The sequence below is a fragment of the Manis javanica genome, chromosome 7 (assembly GCF_040802235.1).
Source record: "Manis javanica isolate MJ-LG chromosome 7, MJ_LKY, whole genome shotgun sequence".
NCBI classification, from domain to species: Eukaryota; Metazoa; Chordata; class Mammalia; order Pholidota; family Manidae; genus Manis; species Manis javanica.
The window spans coordinates 43,673,821-43,696,793 of NC_133162.1; the positions used below are offsets into that span (position 1 = coordinate 43,673,821).

The 22,973-nt window shown below is 47.8% G+C and overlaps 2 protein-coding genes across 3 annotated transcripts in view; both read right to left on the minus strand.

The window, feature by feature from the left end:
• DDIT4 (DNA damage inducible transcript 4) lies at positions 1–2,142 on the minus strand. 2 transcript variants are annotated; one of them, XM_017651511.3, is made up of 3 exons: positions 1,985–2,142; positions 1,602–1,860; positions 1–1,354 (listed from the first exon to the last, which is right to left on the minus strand). In XM_017651511.3, the coding sequence occupies exons 2-3, from the start codon at positions 1,798–1,800 to the stop codon at positions 861–863; spliced, it is 693 nt and encodes a 230-aa protein (XP_017507000.1). In that variant the 5' UTR covers positions 1,801–1,860; positions 1,985–2,142; the 3' UTR covers positions 1–860. The 2 variants fall into 2 exon arrangements, with proteins under 2 accessions (XP_017507000.1, XP_036854876.1); XM_036998981.2 differs by having other exon boundaries at positions 1,557–1,860.
• Positions 2,143–10,574: 8,432 nt separating this feature from the next.
• Positions 10,575–22,973, minus strand: part of ANAPC16 (anaphase promoting complex subunit 16) — a 32,612-nt gene continuing 20,213 nt past the window's right edge. Inside the window, exon 4 of the mRNA XM_073240886.1 lies at positions 10,575–22,591. Coding sequence (XP_073096987.1) covers positions 22,503–22,591 — 89 coding nt within the window. The 3' untranslated portion in view covers positions 10,575–22,502. The remainder of the gene's footprint in view (positions 22,592–22,973) is intronic.

A 22,973-nucleotide genomic window follows, 5' to 3' on the forward strand; every position in this document is an offset into this window, starting at 1 on the left:
CCGTTTTAACAAACATTTTTTTTATTTAGAAAAGTAAAAAATATTGCATAGGTCTTAATACTTGAACATCAAGTGTATTCATGAACAGTGAGTATCTTCATGTAAACAGTTCTAGATGGAAGACCCAGATGACACTCCTCTGGGGAGGGGTCCAGCCCACACCCCCATCAGCCCCTTCCCCTCACAGCTCAACTCTTCAGTACACATTATGGGAGGGACTGAACACAGCTCCCAGGTGTATTTTTCCTTCAAGTGTCAAAGATCCCCAAGTGATCCCAACACCCACCCCTTCCTACTCTTACATTCATGCGTCTGTAAGATAGCTGCCTGGAACAGGTCAGTAGTGAAGCTCTGATCAAAAAACCAAAAGATACACAAACAAAGAACACACACATTTGGCCCCTTCAGACCATGAGATACAAAGCACTTCAATGATTCCCCCCCTCCCACCAGGGCCGGCTCCACCAGCACACCCCCCTTGCCTTGTAAAGGCCAGTGCAGCCCAGCTGCTCTCCTGGCTGTCACACTACTGTTGTTTTAACTGTCAGTAACGATAAAAGTAATAAGGTACATGCTACATACACATCCAGCCAGAAGCCTGGTTGGCCCCTAAGCTTTTGTTTCATGCTACAGTACTGAGGGGCATGTGCCCCCAACGGGAGCCACCTGCACATACCTAAGTGAGCTTCCCAGGAAACACTATGCTATGTTCCCCCGACCTTGACCTTCCTTCTCCCAGGTGACTGTTGTCAGTTTTTTAATGACAGGTATCAGTCCCTCAGCTCCTGCCTGCCAACGTCCACCCCAAAAAGTTCAGTTTTCTCTGCCCTAGGGGCAGTGTTAGCCCCTCAGGCCCAAGTTCAACATTCCTCAATGAGCAGCTGCTCCGAGCTGTATAGCTTCTTCTTGATGACTCGGAAGCCTGTGCTCAGCGTCAGGGTCTGGCTGAAGCCAGGGACGAAGGGGGAGTTGGCGGCGCTGAACAGCCCTTGGATCTTGGGCCACAGGCGTGAGTCTAGGCGCAGCACAAGGGTCAGCTGGAAGGTGGGCACCAGGCAGGGGTCGAGGGCCAGTTGACCGATGCTGTGGCAGCTCTTGCCCTGCTCTACACAGACGTCCAGCAGCGCCCCCCGCAGGCCGCACGGCTCGCTGTAGGCCAGATGCAGTAGTTCTTTGCCCACCTGGCTCACCAACTGGCCGGGCATCAGCAGGCGCGCTGGGCGCCGCGATCCCAGCCGAGCCTGGGCCAGGCTCTCCTGCAGCAGCTGCATCAGATTGGCACACAGGTGCTCATCCTCAGGGTCGCTAAGCAGCTCGAAGTCGGGCAGGGACACCCCATCCAGGTATGCTGAGTCTAGAAGGGAGAACACACGGGGCAGGGTTGCTTAGGGCAGCTCCTTAAGGAGGTGTTGTTTCGCTAAGAAACCACTTCCCACTGTATGCCTCCACATCCAATCTCCTTTCTCCGCACCCCCCCCCCCATCTCCGCAATCTGGGTTCTGATGGGGTAAGAAGTCAAGGTGGCTTTGACTCCTTCCAGTGCGGAGCTCTCTCACCTCCCAGGCCGCTCGGATCGCGCCCGGCCCCGGTCCACGGCTCACCTTCCTCTAGTCCGAAGCCACTGTTGCTGCTGTCGAGGGACTCGCAGTCCGAGCTCTCCAGGCTCGCACAGCGGCCGAGCCCCTCTTCTCGGGCCGCCGACCCCCAGGCGGAGCGCGGCGGCTGATCTGGGGAGGGAGTTCGGGACAAGGACGAGGACGAAGAGGAGGATGAAGAGAAGCGATCCCAAAGGCTAGGCATGGTGGAGACAGACGCCAGGACGTTTGCAGACGAGTTCAGGGTGCGAGATCGCAGAAAACGCTGTAAAATAAGCGGAGCAAGGGTTGGGAGTCAGTCTGGGGACTGGACCACACTGCGAGCTCTAGGACCCGCACGGCTGAGGCCTCCCCGCGCAAGGACCAGCACACACGGAAGGGACACTCACCAGCTGACGCGGTCAGCGAGACCTGCTGGGACAAGGGCGTACAACCGCTTGAATGAGTGCGGGAACGGGTGCCAACCTCCAAGCGCTGCCCAGACCTGTCCTTTCTATCCACCCGCACCTCCCCCTTGGCCTGCCGAAGTCCCTAGCCCAGAGCCCAGAGACCTATAAGGACTAGCGCGGGAGAGGCCACGCCCCTCCGTGCCAAGGCCCAATCCAGACCCGGGAGTGTGGCCCGCCTCGGCCAATGGGCCCCGAGCGCACGTTCACAACGTTCTCTCCTGCCCGGTGACAGCGGCCTGGCCCCGCCCCTATTAAGCCCGAGCACTCTCGCAGCAGAACCCCGAGCCGCGGCCACGCCTCCTTTCTGGAAGGGATTCGTGGCGGCTGCAGCTGCCAAGGTCCCTGAGGGCGCTCGCGGCAGGGGAGGATCAAGGAAAGACTTGTTTATTGTAGGGTCGTGTTGCTGGGGGAGGGGATAGCCCGTGACCGCGCAGGGGAAGAAGCAAGCGGGAATGGAAAACGGTTGCTTCCACCGTCTGGGAGCCTGAGAGCTTTGGGAACAACTGGGCGCACGGGAGGATGCCCGTGGCACAGGAGTGCGGGGAGTAGACGTTAACTCCGCCGGCGCTCGCACACGTCTCCGAAGCTCACCCTGACTTGCAAAGGATGAGGGTAGGGGCTTGGGGTCCAAAGGCAGGGCAGCTCCAAGCACCGAGCTCCCCCTTCCCTGGGGCCCCACCTGCTCATCCGCCTGTTACTCTACAGTCTCCGAGGATGGGTTAATAGGCGTGTCTCTACCTCCGCTTGTGAGCCTGGCCTCCAAACCGAGTTCGTTCCCACCCCACCAACTGCTTCTAAGGAGAGGGTTTGGGGAGGGTACTTAGAGGAGTGTTGATGGGCTTGGGTTCCCAGCGTCTGGTCCTGGGGTTGAGAGCGGGAACCCTTATCAGATGGACACACTGGCCCGCCTGCGGACTCTACAGGCCCGAGGCGTCAGTGAGACCCTGGGCATCCGACGGGTCCTAGTGTCCCTCTTTTGAAACGCTTTGTGTAAAAGACCCGGAGTTGCATCAGGACCCAGGACCTAGATCTCCGGAAAAGCCTGGGGGTGCAATGGCTACCGCCTGTTTCGTCATTCAGGCGGGGCCACAGGAAATCTGACCTGACGGCTGTGCTCGGAGACAGATAGTATGTTCTGGAGGGCGGGAGGAGGTTTGGACGAACTCGACCTTTATTTCTTTAAAGATTTATCTATCTGGGACATGGGGACCCTGATAGAAAAGAGCCAAATTTTCATCAGATGCTCCCGCCTCGGGGCGGGCAGGAGCCTAACCAGATCTGTCAGGCAGCCCTCGCCTCCGGGCGGGCTTGCGCGTGACAGATGACACTTGCAGGAGAGGTCCGGCCACCACCATTCCCACCCCCACCCCCATTAAAACAAAAAACAAAAAAACCTGACCCTTGGGCCAAGCAAGCAAACCGAGACTTAGAGCCGGAAAGGAACAGAATTCAAGCCTTGCATCCCACCCCCACTTTCCAGATGGGAGAATCACCTCTGGAGACCAGTTTATGGATAAAAATTAAATTAGGGAGGCTCAGATTAGGAGGCATCTTAAAGACCACTGCAGACTAGAATAAAGTCTTTGCTGTTGGGGCTTTCAAGGCTTGAACATCGTCCATTCTTATCCCCAAGCTCCTCATTTGCTGGAGTCTTACAGACACTGGTCAGGACGTTAGGGAGAGTGCTTGGAGGGTTGGGAACAGTGGACCTCCTCTTTACTGAAGTGGGAAGAAAAGAGTTGGAGGTGACCTGTACGGGTATGTCTTTCATCCAGGAGAGATCAGGAAATTGCTTCATCAGGGGACCATTCTCTCCTCCCACCAGGCTACTGGGCTGGGGACACCTAAAAACAGGAGGAGATAGGGTGTTTTTCTTCTCTCTCCTTGGCAGAATAAAATGAAATATTTCAGAAAGCTGTGGAACATTAAGAAAAATGGAACTTTTAAAAAAAGTGATATTCATAAGCAAAAGAATTCAGAGCCAGTGTGGAAAGGTCACTTTACTAGAAATTCATACAGAAGAAGTGTGCTAAGTACCTTTCTTAATTTGTCTTATTCTGTTAGTTCTTCCTGGATGGAAAGGCTGTGTTAATGGGCACTGAGTAATCTTGTTTCTTTTCAGAAGAAATCCATTAATGTCCTCATTGTGTTTTTAAAAAGTGATGAGAGAAGGACCCAAGATAACCTAGTTCTGGTTGGAATATAGTCAGCAGTACAAGGAAGCTGGGGAGAAATATGGCATTCATTGTGTAGAGGGCTGACTTGCGGGGAATCTTAAAGTAATTAATGTTTTAACCCTGAAGTGCCTCAAAATAATTTTTTTTTTACTGAGATGAAATTTACATTTAAAATTAACCTTGTTAGAGTGAACAGTTCAGTGGCATTTAGTGCATTCATAATGTTGTGCAACTACTACCTGTGATTCCAAAACACCCTTATTGTCCCAAAGGAGGCCCTGAACCCATCAAGCAGTCATTCACTCCCAAATACTCTTTTTTTTCCTTCCTAATCTCATGCTGAGTTTCTGCTGGTCCTAATTTTTTTTTTTCCTATTATATTTTTTTGAAGTATAGTTGATATACAATATTATATTGGTTTCAAGTATACAACTCAGTGATTTGACAGTTAATTATGTTATTAAATGCTCATCCCAGCTAGGGTGGTTACTATCTGACAATGTAGATGTTACAGAACTATTGGCTATATTCTCTATGCTGGACTTTCATCCCCTTGACTGATTTATATTGACTGAGATTTTGTGTCTCTTTATCCCCTTCACCTACTTTACCCACCCAGCCCTTCCCCAGGGTAACCAGCAGTTCCTTCTCAGTGTCTATGAGTCTGTTTCTGTTTTGTTAGTTTGTTGTGTTTTGTTTCTCTTAGATTCCACATATAAGTGAAATCATAGGGTACTTGTATTTCTGTGCTTATTTCACTTAGCATAATATCCTCTAGGTCCATCCATGTTGTTGCAAATGGCAATATTTCTTTCTTCTTTATGGATGAATATTCCATTGCATATATGCACCACTTCTTTATCCATTCATCTATTGATTGGGCATACTTCCTTATCTTGGCTATTGTAAATATTGCAGCAATAAACATAGGGGCACATACAACTTTTAAAATCAGGGATTTGTGTTTTCTTCTGGTATATACCCAGAAGTGGAATTAATGGGCTATATGGTATTTCTCAGTTTAGTTTTTTGAGGAACCCCCATAACTGCTTTCCATAGTGGTTGGAGCAATTTACATTCCCACCAACAATGTAGGAGAGTTCCCTTTTCTCCATGTCCTCACCAACACTTGTCTTTTGGATAGTAGCCATTCTGACTGGTGTGAAGAAATATCTCCTCTTGGTTTTGACTTGCATTTCCCTAATGATTAGTGAGGTGGAGCATTTTTTCGTGTGCCTTTTGGCCATCTGTATGTCTTTTTTAGAAAAATGTCTCTTCAGGTCCTCTGCCCACTTTTTAATTGGGTTATTAGTTTTCTTGGTGTTGAATCTTTATATATTTTGGACATTAGCTTCTTATTGGATATATCATTTGTGAACATAATCTCCCATATAGTAGGTTGCTTTTTTGTTTTGTTGATGGTATCCTTTGCTGTACAGAAGCTTTTTAGTTTGATGTAATCCTACTTGTTTATTTTTGCTTTTGTTTCCCTTGCCCGGGGAGATGTATCCAGAAAGAAATTATTCATGCTGATGTTCAAGATTCCTGCCTTTGTTTTCTTCTAGGAGTTTTATGGTTTCATGTCTTCTCCAAATACTTCTTAAGTTTATATTCCTTTGTTGGTGGGAATAGGGCTGCCCCTTTGTACAACTCCAGAGGGCACCATTCCTATTAGAGCCTGTGCATTTACATATGGCTTCTGGAGAATTGTGCTCCAGGGAGGACTATCACGTAGACATAGTATGCAACATGGAATCAGCATCAAGACCACCCTGATGGGGAGACTGTCTGAACTCTGAGCAGTTAGTGTCACGTCACAGGTGACTCAGGCCTTGGGAGTTGGTAACCAGGCCCCATGTCCCAATCTCTGTGGCCAGAGCCCTAACCATGCAGACACTGCCTCTTCCCAGGCCCTGCTCTATTCCCGTGGGACCCAGCTGCAGCCTGCAATTTAAAGTCAATGAGCACTCCTGCCTCCTGCCCCTCCCTGTTCAGATGGTTTGTGTCCTGCAAATTGGTTCCCAGGACCTCAGCCTGACAAAGAGTTCCAGTCGGGTCCAGGGAGTTGAACCAGATCTTGGGGAGGGGTTGATTCTGGGAACCTCTGAATTCAGGATGGGAACCCCTGAAGGCCAGCTAGCTGGCCTGCAAGACACTGCTTAGGGACCTCTGCCGCCTCTCGGAAACATCTCTGCTGAGGTTAGTGGAGGTGGTAGGAGGAGCCAGGGGACCCAAGTGGTGAGAAGAGGGTAGGAGTTAGGGACAATGAACCCAGGACTTCTGTGGCTTTTTAACTTGAAAAACAGGTTGGTCAAAATAGCAAGTGCACCTGGTTTAAAAGGAAGGTTGTGAAAAGCTGTTGACAACTAGGGGCTTCAGGTGGGATTTGGATTGTGCTATTAGTGAATTAAAAACTCAGTGGGAGTCATTTTGCAAATGAAGCTACTTTTTGAAATAGTAATACTAACAATGCACTGTATAGCGTAGCCTTTCAAGGAAATTTTTAAAAGTATTATCTACTTACACCCTGAGGAATGAAGATGGTGCCATTCTACAGATGAGAAAATCGAGGCCCAGAATGAGTCCAGTTATCCTTCCATTAACCCATAGCTTTCAAGCCTAATTTATAATTATACTATCTGAAGATATTCAGATATTTGAAGCCCAGAATTTTTATTGCAAATAATGCAATCTTGCATTCTATTTTACGTTTTGTCTCTGTTAATTTTAGCAGCAAACTTTTAAATTACCAAATTACTTAATTTTTCCCTTTCCTCTTGACCCTCCAAAAAAACTTTTATTCAAAGTAAGATACACTGTGATTAGCCTGTGGCTTCATGTAAGTTTGGGATTTTCATATCCTGGTTTTCAAGACCCAGAACTAGAGAATTTCAAAGAGTTCTCCAACCTCCACCAGGATCATAGCAAAGGAAAAGTCATGATGAGTTCTATAGAGCTGTCTTCCTAAAAATCCCAAGCATGGCCTGTAGCAGGGTGGGCCATCTGGAGGAGGCTTGCCAGAGGAGGTAGAAACAGATGTTCCCCATCCAGCCCTCTCAGTGTTCTTTCCTTTTCAGGGTCTCCAATTGTCATATAGATCAAAGGGGGAGGTGGAGTCAGGTGGACTTTGTTCATCAAGCTTGGGTGGGGAGGGGATGACAAGGGCAATCAGGAGCTGTTACAGTGGGGGATAGTCTGTATCCAGGTTCACTGCCTGCGGGAACATCAAAAGAGGCTCACTTATTACTTTTTTTTTTTTTCCTGTGAAGAGAGATCAGAAGGGCTGTCTAGCCTTTGAGTACCCAATGGACTGGGGTGAGTAGGGCTGGATTACAGCACTCAGCAGAGAAGGGAGTTAGCCCCTTCACTGCCAGCCTTCCTTTGACAGCGGAATGAACCTTAAAATCTTTGAATGTTAGGGCCAGCAGGCCCTGGGAGAGCACCTCTTCCAGACCTCCTTTCCACCTCCCACAGTTTATGGATACACCACTGAGCTGGAAGGCAGGGAGCCTTATGAGGTGCCCATGATCTCCCACTCTTCTGGCAGTTAGGCCTCACTCAATCCTCAGGAACTTTTCTTTCCTCAGGTTTACAACTACTTCCTCGCCTCTCTGCCAAATTCTAGCCTCACCCAGAAGTACATTTTTATCTCCTGTGGCCTTAGTAGCCAAAGGCTTCGAAAACCCAGGTCTATGCAAAAGGCAGTCACCCAGGGTCTGCATCCTGGGCCTTTTTCTGGAATTTGTCAGCTGGCAGGTGATGGGAGCTGTCTATTCTGCCTGGCAACCTCCTCAAAAAGATCTTTGACCTTCCTGGAGCTCTTTATGGTTTAAAAAACTTCCATATCAGTATTTTTATAACTCCATCAATAAAAATAGCAACTAGTATTTGTGGGGTATAGACAGGACAGGCCTCATCAGTGTCATATTTCAGGTAAGAAAAGTGAGGCTCAGCTAGCTGCAGTGACTTGCCTAAGGTCACACAGCCAGTCAGCAGGCTGGAGCCATGACTAGATCAGACCTAGTTCCTGGATTCTAAGCTACCAACACTCTTAGCTATGAGCCAAAGGGGACTGTATGTCCAGAAAGGAGGACAGTACATACTGAGGAGTTATGGTGTAGAAGAGGTGAACACCCAAGTCTCTAGGGAGCTGATTGACATAACTTTCTCTCCTGGGTTGGCGCGTTTTATCTGATCAGATTCCTCCTACCTCCTGGAGAATTCAGCAGGGCCCAGCAATGCTGACTTAATACAAGGCAGACTGGCTCAGGGGGTTTCACTTTAGCTAGACATCCTCAGGTCCAGAATTGCCAGTGATTCTGTCACCCCATTCTCGCTTCAGATGTGCTCCCCAAGAACTATGGTCTCCTGAAGGAAGGCCAGTCTAGGAAGCGGAGCTCCAAAACAGAGGCCTTTTCCTGCCCCTTCGTGTCCTGCTTATAACCCACAAAGCGCAGACTTTGGTATAGGAATACAGGAACCACTGCTGAATCTTTTTGTACTTAGAAAACAAACGCAGAGGAAAAAAAAATTGTAGATGTCCATAGATTCTGCTCTGGGAAGAGGTGCACACAGGAGCTGAAGCGGCTTCCTCGTAGTCTGTATAGGTTGGTCTGCAGTGGAGGCAGCCTGGCTGCGGGAAAGGAAGACCCCCCCCTGCTCACTCTCCTACCCGCCTCCCCCAGCCCCCGCTGAGGTGCGCTCTGCAGGGAGCCAGGCCGCGGAGGTGACAAATGCAGGGCTGCTAGCTGACTGAGGTGGCGGAGGGGGAGGGTCTGTGTCCGCAGACCCCCCTGCAGAGAGGACCGGGGACGTGACGTGAAGTACGTGCATCTGAGGAGGAAAGGCGGAAGATGGAGGGCGCGTGGGACAGGAAAGGGGCGTGACCGGCCCCGGCCCCGCCCGCCCCTGGGAGGAAGAGACTCCGCCCACCGTCCCGGAGGAAGGCGGCGGGCTGCAGATGCTGAGCTCAGCACTAAGGTCGCCGGGCTTCGGGGTGGGGGCGGGGCGCTGGGGCGAGCTCCTTTCTTGTGCAGACTGAAGAGTGGGGAGAGGGGGAAGAGGGAGAGGCGCAGGCGGAGGTGGCCCTAGCAGCCCTGAGGCTGTAACTCTCCTCGGACGGGGTCTGCTAACAAAGCGGCCTCTGTTGGGGTTGGGGAGGCCTCCTAGTGCAAGCAAAACCCTGTGGGGGTGGGCGGGGGAGTGTCCGTGAGTCATCACCCTAAACTCTGAGCCCCAAGAACCCGCGTCAGAGAGGCTGAGCCTTTGTGCTCTCTGACCCCAGGATTTGTTGGGAGTAGTGCCTGCTCCTGTAGGGCTGCAGGCCAGAACTACCCAGGCACCTCCAGTGAGTGCAGGAAGGGAATTTTATTTAGGGCAATATTGAACAGAGCAGGGATGGTCAGCTTGGGAGGGGAAGGAAGAAAAGCCTTTGTATCCACCTGGCACAAATGATTACCCAGGCCAAGTGGGTGGGGTAGCTGTTTTTGAGCTGACCTGCATACCTATTGCCTCTTTATCTTTTTATTATCACACATGGTTATTATGGGAGCTTTTCTTTACCACTTGCTGCAGCTGTTGAATTTGCTGACGCCTGCGCAATGAGGCGTGTTGCCTCACTCACTCTCCCAGGAAGTTTTAAGTCTCTTATCTGAAAAGAAGGACATTAGTGGGCCTGCAGAAGCTTCACCAAGCTCTCTCCTCAAAGAAAGATGATATCCTAAACTTGATGCACCATCTCCAGAGTTGGTTAGCTCTGGAGGCGAGGAATGATGTTCAGATTTGGCAATAATGTCACTGTGTTTTGCTGAGGCTGGCTTACAACCCCCTCAGTCCCTGGGCCTTGTTGCTTGCCAGAGCTGATCATGTGGTCCCACAGCCCCATGCTATGGCAGGTGAGGTTTCCCTTTATAGATGGAGAAAGTGAGGCACAGAGATGAGTTGTGGGCAGAACTGGTGAGACTGACTGCTCCAATTTTGGAGGCAACTCTTGTTTTCTTTGTAGAAACAAGGAAAGCCTGGAATTTTCTATGGGTCTTACCTTTGTTCAGCTTCACTAAGACCTCCCCCAGAATTTTTAATAGCAGCCATTGCCTTTAGAGTAAGTCCGGCTCCTTACCTTGTCTTAGCAAGCCTCCAGAGCAGGCCTTTGCCTATCTCTAGATTCGTCTCCCTCCTACAATTCATGAGAGGAAAAGTAACGTATGGTTCTAATTACTTATGAAATGCTCTTAAATTTTCTATGAAGTGTAGTGTGTATAGTTTTGTATATACAACTTTGAACATTATATGTAGTTGTGCAAAATATATATAGTCATGTACAGTGGATCACAGACATCAACAAACCATAAGGATATAATTTACAGTATTTATAATCATTCTAAAGAGAAACAGAACACATAGACCAGGAAGTGAGATCGGCGGAGGTAACAGCAGACTTCTATCTTCTCCCATCTGGTGCCCTCTTTGGGCATGAAATCCTTGGCCTTGGGAGAATGGGGGACTCTTGGTGCTTCTTACTTCACTTGGATTTTTCGTTCAATGCTGGTAGAGTTGACTTCCCTCAGGTTCCCTGTGCCCTGTGAGATGCCATTCCTCTGTGGTCTCAAGGGTCTCCCCTTCCAGCTTGCTTCCATCCTTACATTGATTGCTGCTCCAGATGCCTTTCTAGCTCCTTCTAGCTCTGACTCACACTCCAAGCTTGTCTCAAGCTCAGGGCCCTTCAGCAGCCCTCTTTGAACACACTTGGAAAGCTCCAGGTTCCCCTGCCTGACAGTACAGGCCAGGGAGTCCAGCCCAGACCTGTTTGACTTTGAAGCCAGTGTGCAGTTCGCATAGCTGTGGGTGTGTTGCTCTCCTCTCACTTGACATTGTATATTGAAATGATCCTATCCTGGGTCTGATGCCCTACCAGACTGTAAACTCCTTTGGAGGTCACTAATTTTAAATCTTTAAATACCCAACACCACCACCACAAGTCCCCCCAAGACCCCTCCCCCCATACACACCTATATATTAGATACATGTGGTATATGGTCAACAGGTATTTGGCCCAGAATTGAATGGAAATAGAGCCCACATGTGACTCAAGATCAGTGTAAAAGCAGAGGTGTCCTCCTACCCCTCCCAGGCAGTGGGGAGCTCTGCTTCCTATGAACTCTGATAGCATTGATTATTGTCACAGAAAGTTAAAACTGAGAGGGGGATTTCCCCTCTTGTCAGATGAGAAGACAAAAGGGGAATTGCCAGAGTGGCCCAGAATAGGAACTACATCCCGCAGTCTTTTGGCCTGCACTGGCCCTCTCTCTGTTGTAGCTCTTCAGAGAGGCCTTCCCTGGTGGCTCTAACCCTTCTTCTCTGTTTTCTTTCAGAACACTCCTTCTGTATGTAATTGTACAAGTATGTGTCTGTGTAGGTGCCCAATGCCTGTCTTTTCCCACAAAACTGCAAGTTCCAGGAGGCCAGGGTCTGCATCTGTTTCATCTTGGAGTTCCAGGGCCCTCACAAAGCCAGGACCACAGAGTTCCCAATACATGTATGTGAAAAGAAAGAATGAGTAGCCATGTGGCCTGAGATCCTCCTTACATTTCCTTAGGATAGCGCCACGATTGGCTAAAAAACTAGAGTTGATAGGCCTAGAATGTTGTTTGCCATGAGCTCCAAGGCAAGCCTCCTGACTTGGAAAGTAAAGACCTAGTTGGGGAGATAAGACATCTGGTGAACAACCCTAACACAAGGAAGATGGTTGATGTGGGAAACGACAATCAGGTGTTAGAATTGAGCAGCAGAGGTGTGAAAGAAAGATTGGAGGTTTGGGACCTGGGAAGGGAACCAATTAGATAGTGATTGCAACAACTGCAAACTGCCTAAGTGTCTGTGGCTGGAGAACAGTTAAATAAATTGTAATATATCCAGATTACAGAATATTACGTGGGTGTTAAAAAGAATGAGTGAAGGATGTCCAAGATAATAAATATTGTTAGGTAAAAGGAACAGGTTGCAGAACAATTTGTATACTATGATCTCACTGAAGAAAAAACAGGACACTCCCCTACAGACACACACTTAACTGCACAGAGAAAACATCTAGAAGGATACTGGAAAAACTATTCACAGAGGTTATCACTTAGGGACAGAGGGGAGGGAAAGACTTTACCTTTTTACTTCACACCTTCTGCACTGTTTCATTTTTTACCATGAGTTCATATTACTTTCATAAGAGGTTTTTGTTTTGTTCTTGCTAGTTCAGGGCTGGGGGGAGTGGGGATGCGTAAGGAGGTGGAGGGGAGCTGGAGCAGTGGATACCCAGAGACAAGTACTGCAGGATGAGGAGGCACTGACGGCCCTGGTAAGATGAAGGAAAGGTCTGAGAAGGCTCTGTGGTTCCAGATGGGTGGAAAAGTGGAGAATACTGTGGAAACAAGGGCACGAAGTAGAGACAGAACGTGGGAAGCCTAGTGCAGTGTAGGGGAGGCTCATTCAAGGCAATTGACCCCCATGGTGCTGGTGACCTGGGGCAGGGGACAAGGGGCCCAAAGCCAGGAAATCCTGACTTTGAGCACAAAGACAAGGAAAGAAAGATGGTCAACCTCTAGGACCCTATGGATTCCTTGGCTGTTGCACCAGCGTTTGGGTACTGAGCGTTCTAGCTACAGCAGGGAAACAAACAGTGAGGAGGGGCTGAAGCCAAAGCTGCGGGGGAGGTCTGCCTTTCACAGGCCGTGGTGGTGTGCTGCCCCGGTCTCTGCCCTCCCCCTGCTAGCTCTTGTGGGCTGATATCCAGGCCGGCATGAAAGGCCCGGGCTTTTGGCCCCTTCTAGAGGCAAAGCCCCAACCAGGACCAGAACAATGCTGTTTGTGGAGAGAATAAGGGAGAGGGAGCTGAGTAGGGGCAGAAGTTTCTTGGCTTAAATAAGCCAGTAAAAGATGAGGAATGTTCTGTGATTTCTAAGACAGCAGTTCATTTATCTCATAAACATTTGCTCTGAGCCTGAGTTGTAATGCTGCTTTCATGCAGGCTGGATAAGAACCCTCCTCAAGGGACAGTATTTGGCGTCTTGTCTCCAGGTCTCTCCTGGAGAGACAGAAAGCCCTGTGAAAGGATTTGGGGAAACATTTGCTATGTGCCATGCACCTCTACACTATGACCTTCTAAGAGAGGTATTCTTTTACAAAGCAAGAAACTGAGGCTTGGGGAGGATGGTATCCTACCGATTAACACACGGTTACGAAGTGTTAAAACTGGAATTTGAATGTGGGTGTGCCTATGTTCCACTTATGATTTGGTTGCTTGGAGCTCAGAACACATTTTCCCATCAGAATAATGCTGTAAGTGGTGGTTTGGTTGCTGTAATCATTGCCTAGCTCACCCATGGTATAGGCAGAATTAATTCTATGTTTCAGTGTGGTTGTGGATGAAGCAGGCTTCTGTGGGCTAGCCTGGAAACCCACAGGAGAGGGAAAGTGCATTTGAGGGTGTGCCCAGCTGGGAACTCTTGCCCTTACTACAGCGCCTGATGCAGGGCAAGCAGGGGAAGGGTGGCTCAGGGAGCACTTGGCCATTTCCAGAGCTCTTGCAGTGAGGTCTGGTGAATCCTAGCTGTTCGCAGGAGTAGGGAAGAGCATTTGGGCAGGCTTGGGGTTTTTAAGACAGCGACTGCTATGTGAGGATGTGCACTGATTTTCAGACTCTGCACATCCTCACACCCTTTTTCTTCCTTTCACTGCCTCTCAACTCTGTGCAGTCATTTTATATCTTTTTCCTTTAGGATGCACACTAAAGGTAAGATCTAGGCTTCATTTCACCACAAGTCTGGTGTCTGCATGTGAGGTACATGGGGGATAATGACTGCTGAAGGTCAAAGCAGCTGCTGACGGATCCATCAGAGCTTTGAGCATTTACTCATTCATTCAACACACATTTGTTGTGGGTGTGCTGGGTACTGTGCTCCTGCCTTTCATGGTACTTCTGTTGCCAAAAGAATCCTCGGCAAGACTGACTGTGGGTCTCAGACTCAGAATCTTAGCATTGGCAAGAATCTTTTTACAAATGGAAACTGTAGTCATTCATTAATTCAGAAAGATCTGAGTGTCAGGCTAAACACTGGGAATCCAAAAACATGAAAATTGAGGTCCAGAGAGAGCTGGGATATGATTTGCCCAGTATCTCAGTCCAGGATCCCTGTGCCTGGACCAGTACCTGTCCCTTCCATCCTCACCCTTGGTCTTCCTGCCTCAAGATGTATCCCAGTCATCATTTAGGATTCCTCTGGTTTCTGCGGAAATGGAGTCTGGGGCCATGGGTAAGGCCACAGAGAAGTAGTAGGACTCTCTTTCTCACTGACTACACTCTTCCTTGGAGTGAGAATTAGATTATCTGTCAGTGAAATTCAAAAGACTTAGACGACTTTTCTCAGTTCTTTGAATGGGCCACCTGCTCTCTAAATTCCAGGTCTTCACAAGACTATTACTTCTGCCTGAACCTCCCTTTCTTGACCTTTTTTGTCTAGCTAATTCCTACTTCCCTTTGGGTCTCAGCTTAAAAGAGCCCATCCTCAGGCACCTTGTTGCTGCCCCCCAACCCCACCTAACATTAAGTCGCCCTGCTCTTTGCTCATCCATAGCACCCTGGATTTTCCTTAGGACAATCATGGACTCTTGGGACTATTCTTGCTTTTCTTTGTACTGGACTGGGCTCTCTAGGAGGGGCAGATACCATGGCTGCCTTTGCTTTGTTTGTATATTTGTTTTTAGCAATGTGTCCCCCTATCTCAGCCAGTGCGTAGTACACAGTAGGCACTCAATGTGCAGTTGTTGAATGCTAAAGGCAAGGTCTTCCAGTGAATGACTTTCGTTCAGATCATTCAACAGTTTATCAAGGATTAGCATACACACCGGATATAAAGAAGACTTGGAAAAAGAGGTTTGCAATCTAGTAGGTGGATTTACAATGCAGAACCCACTTTAAAAACTGCAAATCTCTAACCAGAGAGCCTCCATCCCCTTCTAAGTCCCCTCTCCCTGGCTGCTGGCTTGTTGATTCTTGGCTACTTAGGCTGGGGCCCAACATGTGCCTCCAAGTTCCAGGACACTACACAGACACAGAACAATCTGGGCCTGGTGTGGTGCCGTATGCAGCTAAAGGTGGCAGTGTCAAGGAGCATGTGCCCAGGGCAGATGAGGGCACTAGGGCCCACCTGGCTCTGGGCAGCGCAGGGGGTCAGGCTGTGGTACCTCTGGACAGTTCTACCACATGACTGACCTTTTAGTTGTTTGGAGAATTCATTAAGAAGACACCTTACTTTCAAATTCATCTGGAGGTAAACTTTGATGGCAAAAGCTCACATTCTATTCCAGTGTTTGGAGTGACGTCTCAAAATCCATTATTCCTAAAGAGTCAGGAGCCCTGGGTCCAGAAATATTGGATACTGTCCTTGGTTTGTTCCTCACAGTTGCCTGGAGTCTCAGTTTTGTTATGAGGGACATGAGATTCTATTGTGGGACAGTGCCAAGCACTTGGAAGATGCTTCAGAAAGGCAGGATGGATCAGCATATAAGTGCTCACAGTCTGGCCACTGGGGACTTTACCCAGTAGGGAGGACGCAGTGCAAATGGCCTCCTGGGGCTCTACAAGGGGCTTCATGCAGGTGCTGCTAGAAGGCTAAGGGTAGGAGAGAGGCAGCACTAGGACCCAGTGGCTGAGTACGGAGCCGGCTAAGCCGGGTTAAGTTCACAGCCAGAACACAATGTTCTCAGTGTACCCACAGGAAAACCTGAAGAGAACTGCACATGGCCCTCTGCTGGGTGTGTTCTGCTCCCAGCCTTTTATTCTTTTCCCTAACCTCAGTCCCCACTTTCACATCCTGTAACCTGTAGAGCTGCCTGTCCCACCCCACTGGGCCGGTCCCAGGCCCCAGGCCCCAGGAGAGCAATCAGTGCAGGAAGCCCAAGGCCTTACTGGCCTTCACATTTTCAAATAAGACGGTTTGCCTCTAACCTTGGCTTCCTGAATCAACGCTTTGTGATGGAAACTTTTCACAGCGCGGAAGGCAGATCCTGGAGACAAAGCTGAGTGTCTCGCTGAGGCTAGGGTCTTGGCTCAGACACAGGGAAACAGCTGATGCCTCTGAAATGCCTCCTCCCTTCCTCCCAGAGAGCCAGACCCCACCTGGGACAGGGTGGGGCCTCTACTGCTGCTGTGTAAATCAGGGGGAACTGGGAGCTGCCTGGGGAACCAGGGCCAAGTTTGGAGCAGAACGGCCTGTGATGTGGTTCCTAGTTTTTATTTCCATGAATGCTATAATACATTGCCCCACTGAGGCATTCTTATTGAATGAAAAAAGGTTTTAAAGGCAAACCTCTGCAAAACCAACAGCCCTCTGTGGCAGAGTTAGGACAAGGTGAACTTCTCACCTCCTTCCTGTAGCCTATCAAACCATCTGTGGTTTGGGTTGCCCAGACTTCTGTGCTCTATTCAATCTCAATTTTAGCCTCCTTGTTTTTGAAGTCGCAAAAGCAAGGCTCTTAAACCCATGTTGCTCCTGCAAGTTGCATGAGACGTTCAAAAGAGCCTTCTTCATGAGTTCTTATAACAGATTGCAAACTGGAGACCAACCAGCTGTCTGGCCAGGTATGGAGGCCAGATGCCAGCCTCTAGGCAGAGGCAGGCCCAAAGAGTGAACCATGGGAGAGGACATGTGAGAAGCCAGCACTACCCAGTCATAATCTGGCAAACTGCCCCCCTGGGGCTGCAAGGAAGAAGCAGATTTCTGGGTGACATATTACATACCTGGTTCCTTAATGAGGAGCCTGGCCATTGAAAATAAACCCCCGTGCATATATTAAGCTTCATTAATAGGACTCCTTCTGCTCTGGCACTTCAGAGTATTCTTTTAACAAATACTGGCTTGTAAGAGTTTCAGTGTGTCCTTATCTCAGGCCTGTAGAGATTCCACTGGGTGCCTCCCAGACTTGTCCAAGCTTTCTTGGAGAAAGACTTCCAAACACAGGCAACACTGCTACTCATGGGGAAGTCCACTCAAGGCTTGGAGCCCCAAAGACTTGGCTTCTAGTCTTAGTTTTTTCAATTTGCTGTGTGACCCTGCACAAGTCATTTACCCACTCAAGGCTTCAATACCCTCATTTATGAAAGGAGAGAGTCTGGTTAGACATCACTGTTACAGGTGGAATTGTGTCCCTCTCCAAAATTCATTATGTTGAAGTCCTAACCCTAGTACCTAATAGTGCCTTACAATGTGACCTATATGGAGACAGATCTTAGGTAATCAAGTTAAAATGAGGTCAGTAGGATGGGCCCTAATCCAATATGACTGGTGTTCTAATGAAAAGGGGAAATTCAGGCACAGAGACATGGAGAGGGAAGATGGTTATCTGCAAGCCAAGAAGAGAACCTGGAACAGACCCCTCCCTCACAGCCCCTAGAAATGTGATACAATTAAGTTCCTGTTGTTTAAGCCATTCAGCCTGTGGTACTTTGTTATAGCAGCCCTGGTAGGTTGGTATGGCAGCTGTAGCCCAAATGAATACAGTTGCTAAGGACTTTCAACTCTTGGACTATGGGATTCTTTCCTGCCATCCCTTGATGGTTTCCTGTGCCCCACATGGCCTTTGTCTTACCCCTTCCCAGTGAGTAAATGGTATCATGTGACAGTGCTTAGCACAATGCCCCACATACGGTAACTCCTCACTATATGTTAACCATGATGAACATTTTCAGGGTTCCCAGTTCATGGATACTAACTGTACCTACACGGAGAGCCTCTGTGCCAAAATGAGAGGTGTGGGTTCTGAGCCCAGGCCCTCGTGGTCATTCATGCCTTCATTGTTGAAGTCTATGAAATCTCTCTTTAACAGCTTTTAAATCTAAGAGTATTAAACTGGCTCCTTTCAGGAGCTTCATTTTAATGGAAAGCTCATTTTGGCCACTGAGCCATCAGGACTCAAGAGACTGCAAAGGCTCAAGAATGGAAGGTTGTTTTGTCCTTGGACTTGATCCCTAGGGTCACATAGTGCTGCAGAAATCTTGATGCTAAGCCTCTGTTTTTCTGTTTGCTTAATGAGGATACTCCTTGGCTGGTAGCATACTGGATAAGGTGTAACTATAGGTGGGGGTCAGGGCTTGTGCTTCCAGGCAGCAAGGTACTGCCTTCCTCCTTAATCGTCCATCCCCCTTTCTGCTGCTTTTCTAGCTCTCAGAATGAATTCTGTCTGTACTGAGAGATGGTGCAGGGACAATGTCCTGCTTCTCCTGGCTCCTGAGTCCATAGGTTTCTGGAGGCCGTAGCTCCTGTACTCAGGTTGCAATCTCAGGCTGACTGGAAGAGTTTGATTTTCCTTTTGATTATCAGGAGTGCTTTCAAAAAGCACTCTAGCCTTGAGCATTGAAGTGGGATCACAGAATAAGCCTTGAGTCTTTTCTGGGCAATGACACTGGTCCAGGATAGCAAAGTCCTGGGTTGTCGTCCAGGCAGGATGTGCTTGTTTGAGAGCCATGTTGCCCTGACTTCATAGAATTTTCCAGATTCACTATATTTTGGAGACTGCAGAAAGTTAAGTGAGTAGACTCTGACTTCAACAGCCCCCAAACATGACCTTTGGATTTGCTAAACAAATCAAATGCCCGTATTTGTATGATTCATCTTCAAATATATGTGTGGAGATTTCTGAGAATAAGGACAGTAAGAGAGGGTATAGGAGTTTTACTTGAGGCTTTCAGGGCCAGGGAAAGGAGGAGGAGAAATCATTTCGGAAAGGAAAACATCTCACCACAATGTCTGTACACTTTCAGTTTGATCACTTCAAGCTGCCTCTTACCCTGGTTTTGGCTCAGAACCCAGAAGGGAGGCTTTTTCAATAATTCTCACTGAGCTTAGGGAATCTGCTTTTCCATAAACGTTAAGCAAATAAATACAAATCTGTAAATGCTTAGTTTCTAGTCAGAGCATAACTACTGTTCACCACCTAGTGGCCTGCAAGGATCACATCTGATGCATTATACCCATGTAGGCCCTGAGGAGCCTACTTTCTAAGTTATTTATTGTCAAAGTCAGGACTCCTGGTCTCTTTCTTAAATGTATCCTGACTGTATCAGAGAAATGCTCTTTTGATGGAAAGTAGAACACGGTAAATGAGGCTCAAAACAATCTGGTTCTTGCTTCCTTCTCTTGAGAGATCTGACCACTCCTGTTTATACCCTTTTCTGCAGCCACACCAAACAACTTGGAGTTCCACAAATGTGGCAGGTGATTTCAGGCTGCCCTGCCTCGCACATGCTGTTCTCTGAACTTGGCATTCCATTGGCATCTTTCCTTCTTTGCTCAGCTAACTCCATTTCACCAGTCATGCTCAGGCACAGGTTCACCTCCTCTAGGAAAATTTTGTCATCTGCTCCTCATTCCCCCCTCAAACCATCCTGGCTTCCACAGTAGCCTGTAAAGACAGAGTCATGGAGTTATGGCCCTGTATATATTCCGTGTGTCTGTTTGCTTGTCTGCTTTTTTTTGTTGGTCCAAGTGGTTTCCAACCTAGCTACAGAAGACTCAGAAGAGACCCCCAACCTTAGATCCCCCAGGGGAGGCCAGGGAATCTGTATTTTCACTTAGCTTGATTCTGAGGCACAGCCAGGTTTGGGAGCTATTGCCTATCTTTGTATTTGTTTCCCTACACATTACCAGAGACACAGCCCTCTATAAATGTTTGACCCTTCTGATTTCTCTCTGGTAACCTCTTTTGTTTTCACTTCCTTCCCTTGCTAGCCCTAGACCAACGATTTGCTTATCCTCTTGCCCTTTCCATGCAAAACTGTAACCACCAACTATTCATTTTTTCCACTCTCACTGCCAGGCTGCTAGGAGCTGCTGGTGTGCTTCGCTGAAGATTGGTGCCATTGCTAATTCAGGGGCTTTAACTGCAACTGGTCCCTAAATGTCCTTGGCAACCCTCTGACCCTGGTCAGCTCTCTTCATTCTTCACAGGGACTATTCCCAGCCCCACTGTTCCCACTTCCTCCTGCCCTTACCGTAGGCAGTAGACCAACTTGCCTCTTCCTTCACAGAGAATAGAGGCCATCTGATGGAAACTCCCTCAACTTCCTGCCACCGCACCTACACATGTACCCACATCAGCACTCTCCTTTTTGCCTTCCCTCCTAAGAGCAATCACTCCATTGGGCTCTGGATCCCATCCTCTCCCACTTCCTCAGGGACCTTACACCCTCAATTTTTTATCCCCTTTCTCTTTGACCTCTCCCATCATAGAAGAAACAAATGTCATGACTGTGTTTTTTTTTTAACTGTCACCCTCTCTGTCTCTCACTTTCACCTCTCCTTCCCGTTGAACTTCTTTAAAGTGTTGCCGAGATCTGGCCTCATGTTTTCACCTTCCACTCACTCTCCCACTCATAGCCCTCTGGCTCAGCCTCCACTCCACCACTAAGATGGCTGCTCTCTAGACAAAGTCACCAACAATCCCCTTGTAAAATCTAAAGGCCTTCTCCATCTCTTATCTCAATTGCTCAGCTACACCAGATACTGCTGTTTGCAGCGTCCTCACAATGTCCTTTCCCTTTGGTTTCCATGATGTCTGTTTCCTGTCTTCCTGGTGACTTCTGCCAGCTGTTTTCCTAGGCTCCTCCTCCTCTGCCTACCCCTGACATGTTAGGGTTCTTCAGGGATCCCTCCTTGGCCCAGTTCTCTTCCTCCATAGGCTCTCTCCCTGGGCAATTCACTCATACCCTACCTCTGGTCTCAGAAATATCTTAGACTTGTGAGTTCCCAAACTAACTGTAGCCCAGCTCACTCTCCTGAGCTGTAGGACCCAGAGTCACCTACTTCACCTCCTTGAGTCTGCTGCTCTTTCTGTACCTCATATTTCAGTGAACTCAGCTACTGACACAGAAATTGGTGTCTTTCTGAGTTCTCTAAGTTTGGCCACATACCAAGTCCTACATATCTCCTTTCTACCTTTGAGTTGGCCTTAAGGTCCAAAGTTTCTACTTCAGTATCTGGTGTTCAGTCAGGAACAAGGGGTTCAAGGACTCCTGGCTACTGACTCCCAGCCACTGGGGGAAGGGGAGCTACAGGCTGCAAGGAAACAGACAGAACAAAAAGGTCCTTGGGTCAGGAACTTGATTTGGAGTTCCAGGCCAGTCATTCCAGGTAAGTTTCAGGCACATTTAAGTGTATCAGTGAAAATGCAGGACTTAAATGCTGGTCCCGGATAATTAAGTCAGAAATAAGATACTGGACTATGTAAACGCAAAACCAGTTAAGTTTACTGTTTATGTCTCATTACCATGAGACAAAACAGTTATACAGATAGAATTCTGTATTGGATTGACATGAACAATTCTTAATATTAACAGCAAATTTTGCCTTCAGATTTTCTAGTATATGATGAACTAAAAGGTATAGAGATAAAGATTTGAAAGACCTAGCTCCCTTGCTTCTTAACTATAATCTTGGTTAGTAATCTTCTCTATGTGTTTCCTCACTTGCCTTTTATATCTCACAGGGTTGATGTGAGAATCAGGACATGACATGTGAAAATGCTTTGGAAATGGCAGTATCTTATGTACAGAGGCACTGTGACCACCAGCTTTCTTCACCAGGCTGGCTGTGCAGTCCTGGTCATGAGCTGCCGTCTGCCCTCTTGCCTTCCTCCTTGCTGACTTAGGTGTCCCTTATGTTTCAGCATACTGAATCCTAAAAGGTTATGTAGACACTAACATACAGCTGATTCCTGTCAGTTCCTAAAGGAAGAGGCTTTCCTTCATTGTGCTTGAGACTCTTTAGCACTAAGTACTGGGAGGAAGAAGGGAGTGTGGTGACAAGGCTTATTTCTTCCAGGTAGTTAATTCATCTTATTAGAGAAAACGTTTTAGCATTTTTCTTTGTATAAGGCACTGGGTTGGGCTTGGTGGGATGCAGCATGGTGTATCTAAAATAATCTCAGCTTTGGAAACTTGCAGAGTTCAAATTTGGACCTGGCCATTTACTTAGCTATGCAGGCTTGGCAAGTAATGCTTGCTTTGAACTTTGAGTTCGTCTTCTGAATTAGGGTGTATTACATCTCTTGCAGCATTATTGAAAGGATTACAATTAATGTCTGTGAGTGACTGAGAGATAATGAGTGCACAGATGACAGATGAGCCACAGTTCCATCTTCAAGCCCAAAGCATGGTAATAGTTGTGGATGATGGGACATACTGACCAACAGAAAGGTGGAGAGGGAGAAACCATCTTCAAAAAATAGAAAGGGTCTTGTTACTGGCAGCACTCATGTAGCAGCTGAATGATCACTGTGAAAGTTGCTTCAGAAAGCATTCTGTTTAACCTTAGGACCTCTTCAATTTCTAAGGCCATAAAAAGAAATATCCAACTTAAAAGAGAAAAAAATTCTATAGTAAGTTCAAATACCAAGAGGTAACGATGACGTGATTAGAGGGTCTATGTTATAGTTATACAAATGAAACAAATGAGAGTTAGCAGTTGCTTCTAAACTTACTGAAAATAATGATTTAAAGGTTTATTTCAGGGTAGGTGTTTACTTTTTCCTGTGGTCATTCATCACCAAGATAGTGGATGCTAAAAAGAACAATGTTAGGAAATGCAGTGGCTTAAAATACAGAACTTGCTTGGGTTGTGAAGTATTAATATGGAATAGATGAGTTTGTGAGATGGTAATTTTTGTGCTCCAGTGTGCTTTAGAGACAGGAATAGTGGGCTGAATTATCA

Excerpts from the sequence above, each read along its gene's own strand:
- DDIT4 (XM_036998981.2), bottom strand. The coding sequence starts at position 1,800 with ATGCCTAGCCTTTGGGATCGCTTCTCTTCATCCTCCTCTTCGTCCTCG. Across the intron at positions 1,355-1,556 it reads CGATCCGAGCGGCCTGGGAG|ACTCAGCATACCTGGATGGG; the intron begins GTGAGAGAGCTC and ends TCTCCCTTCTAG.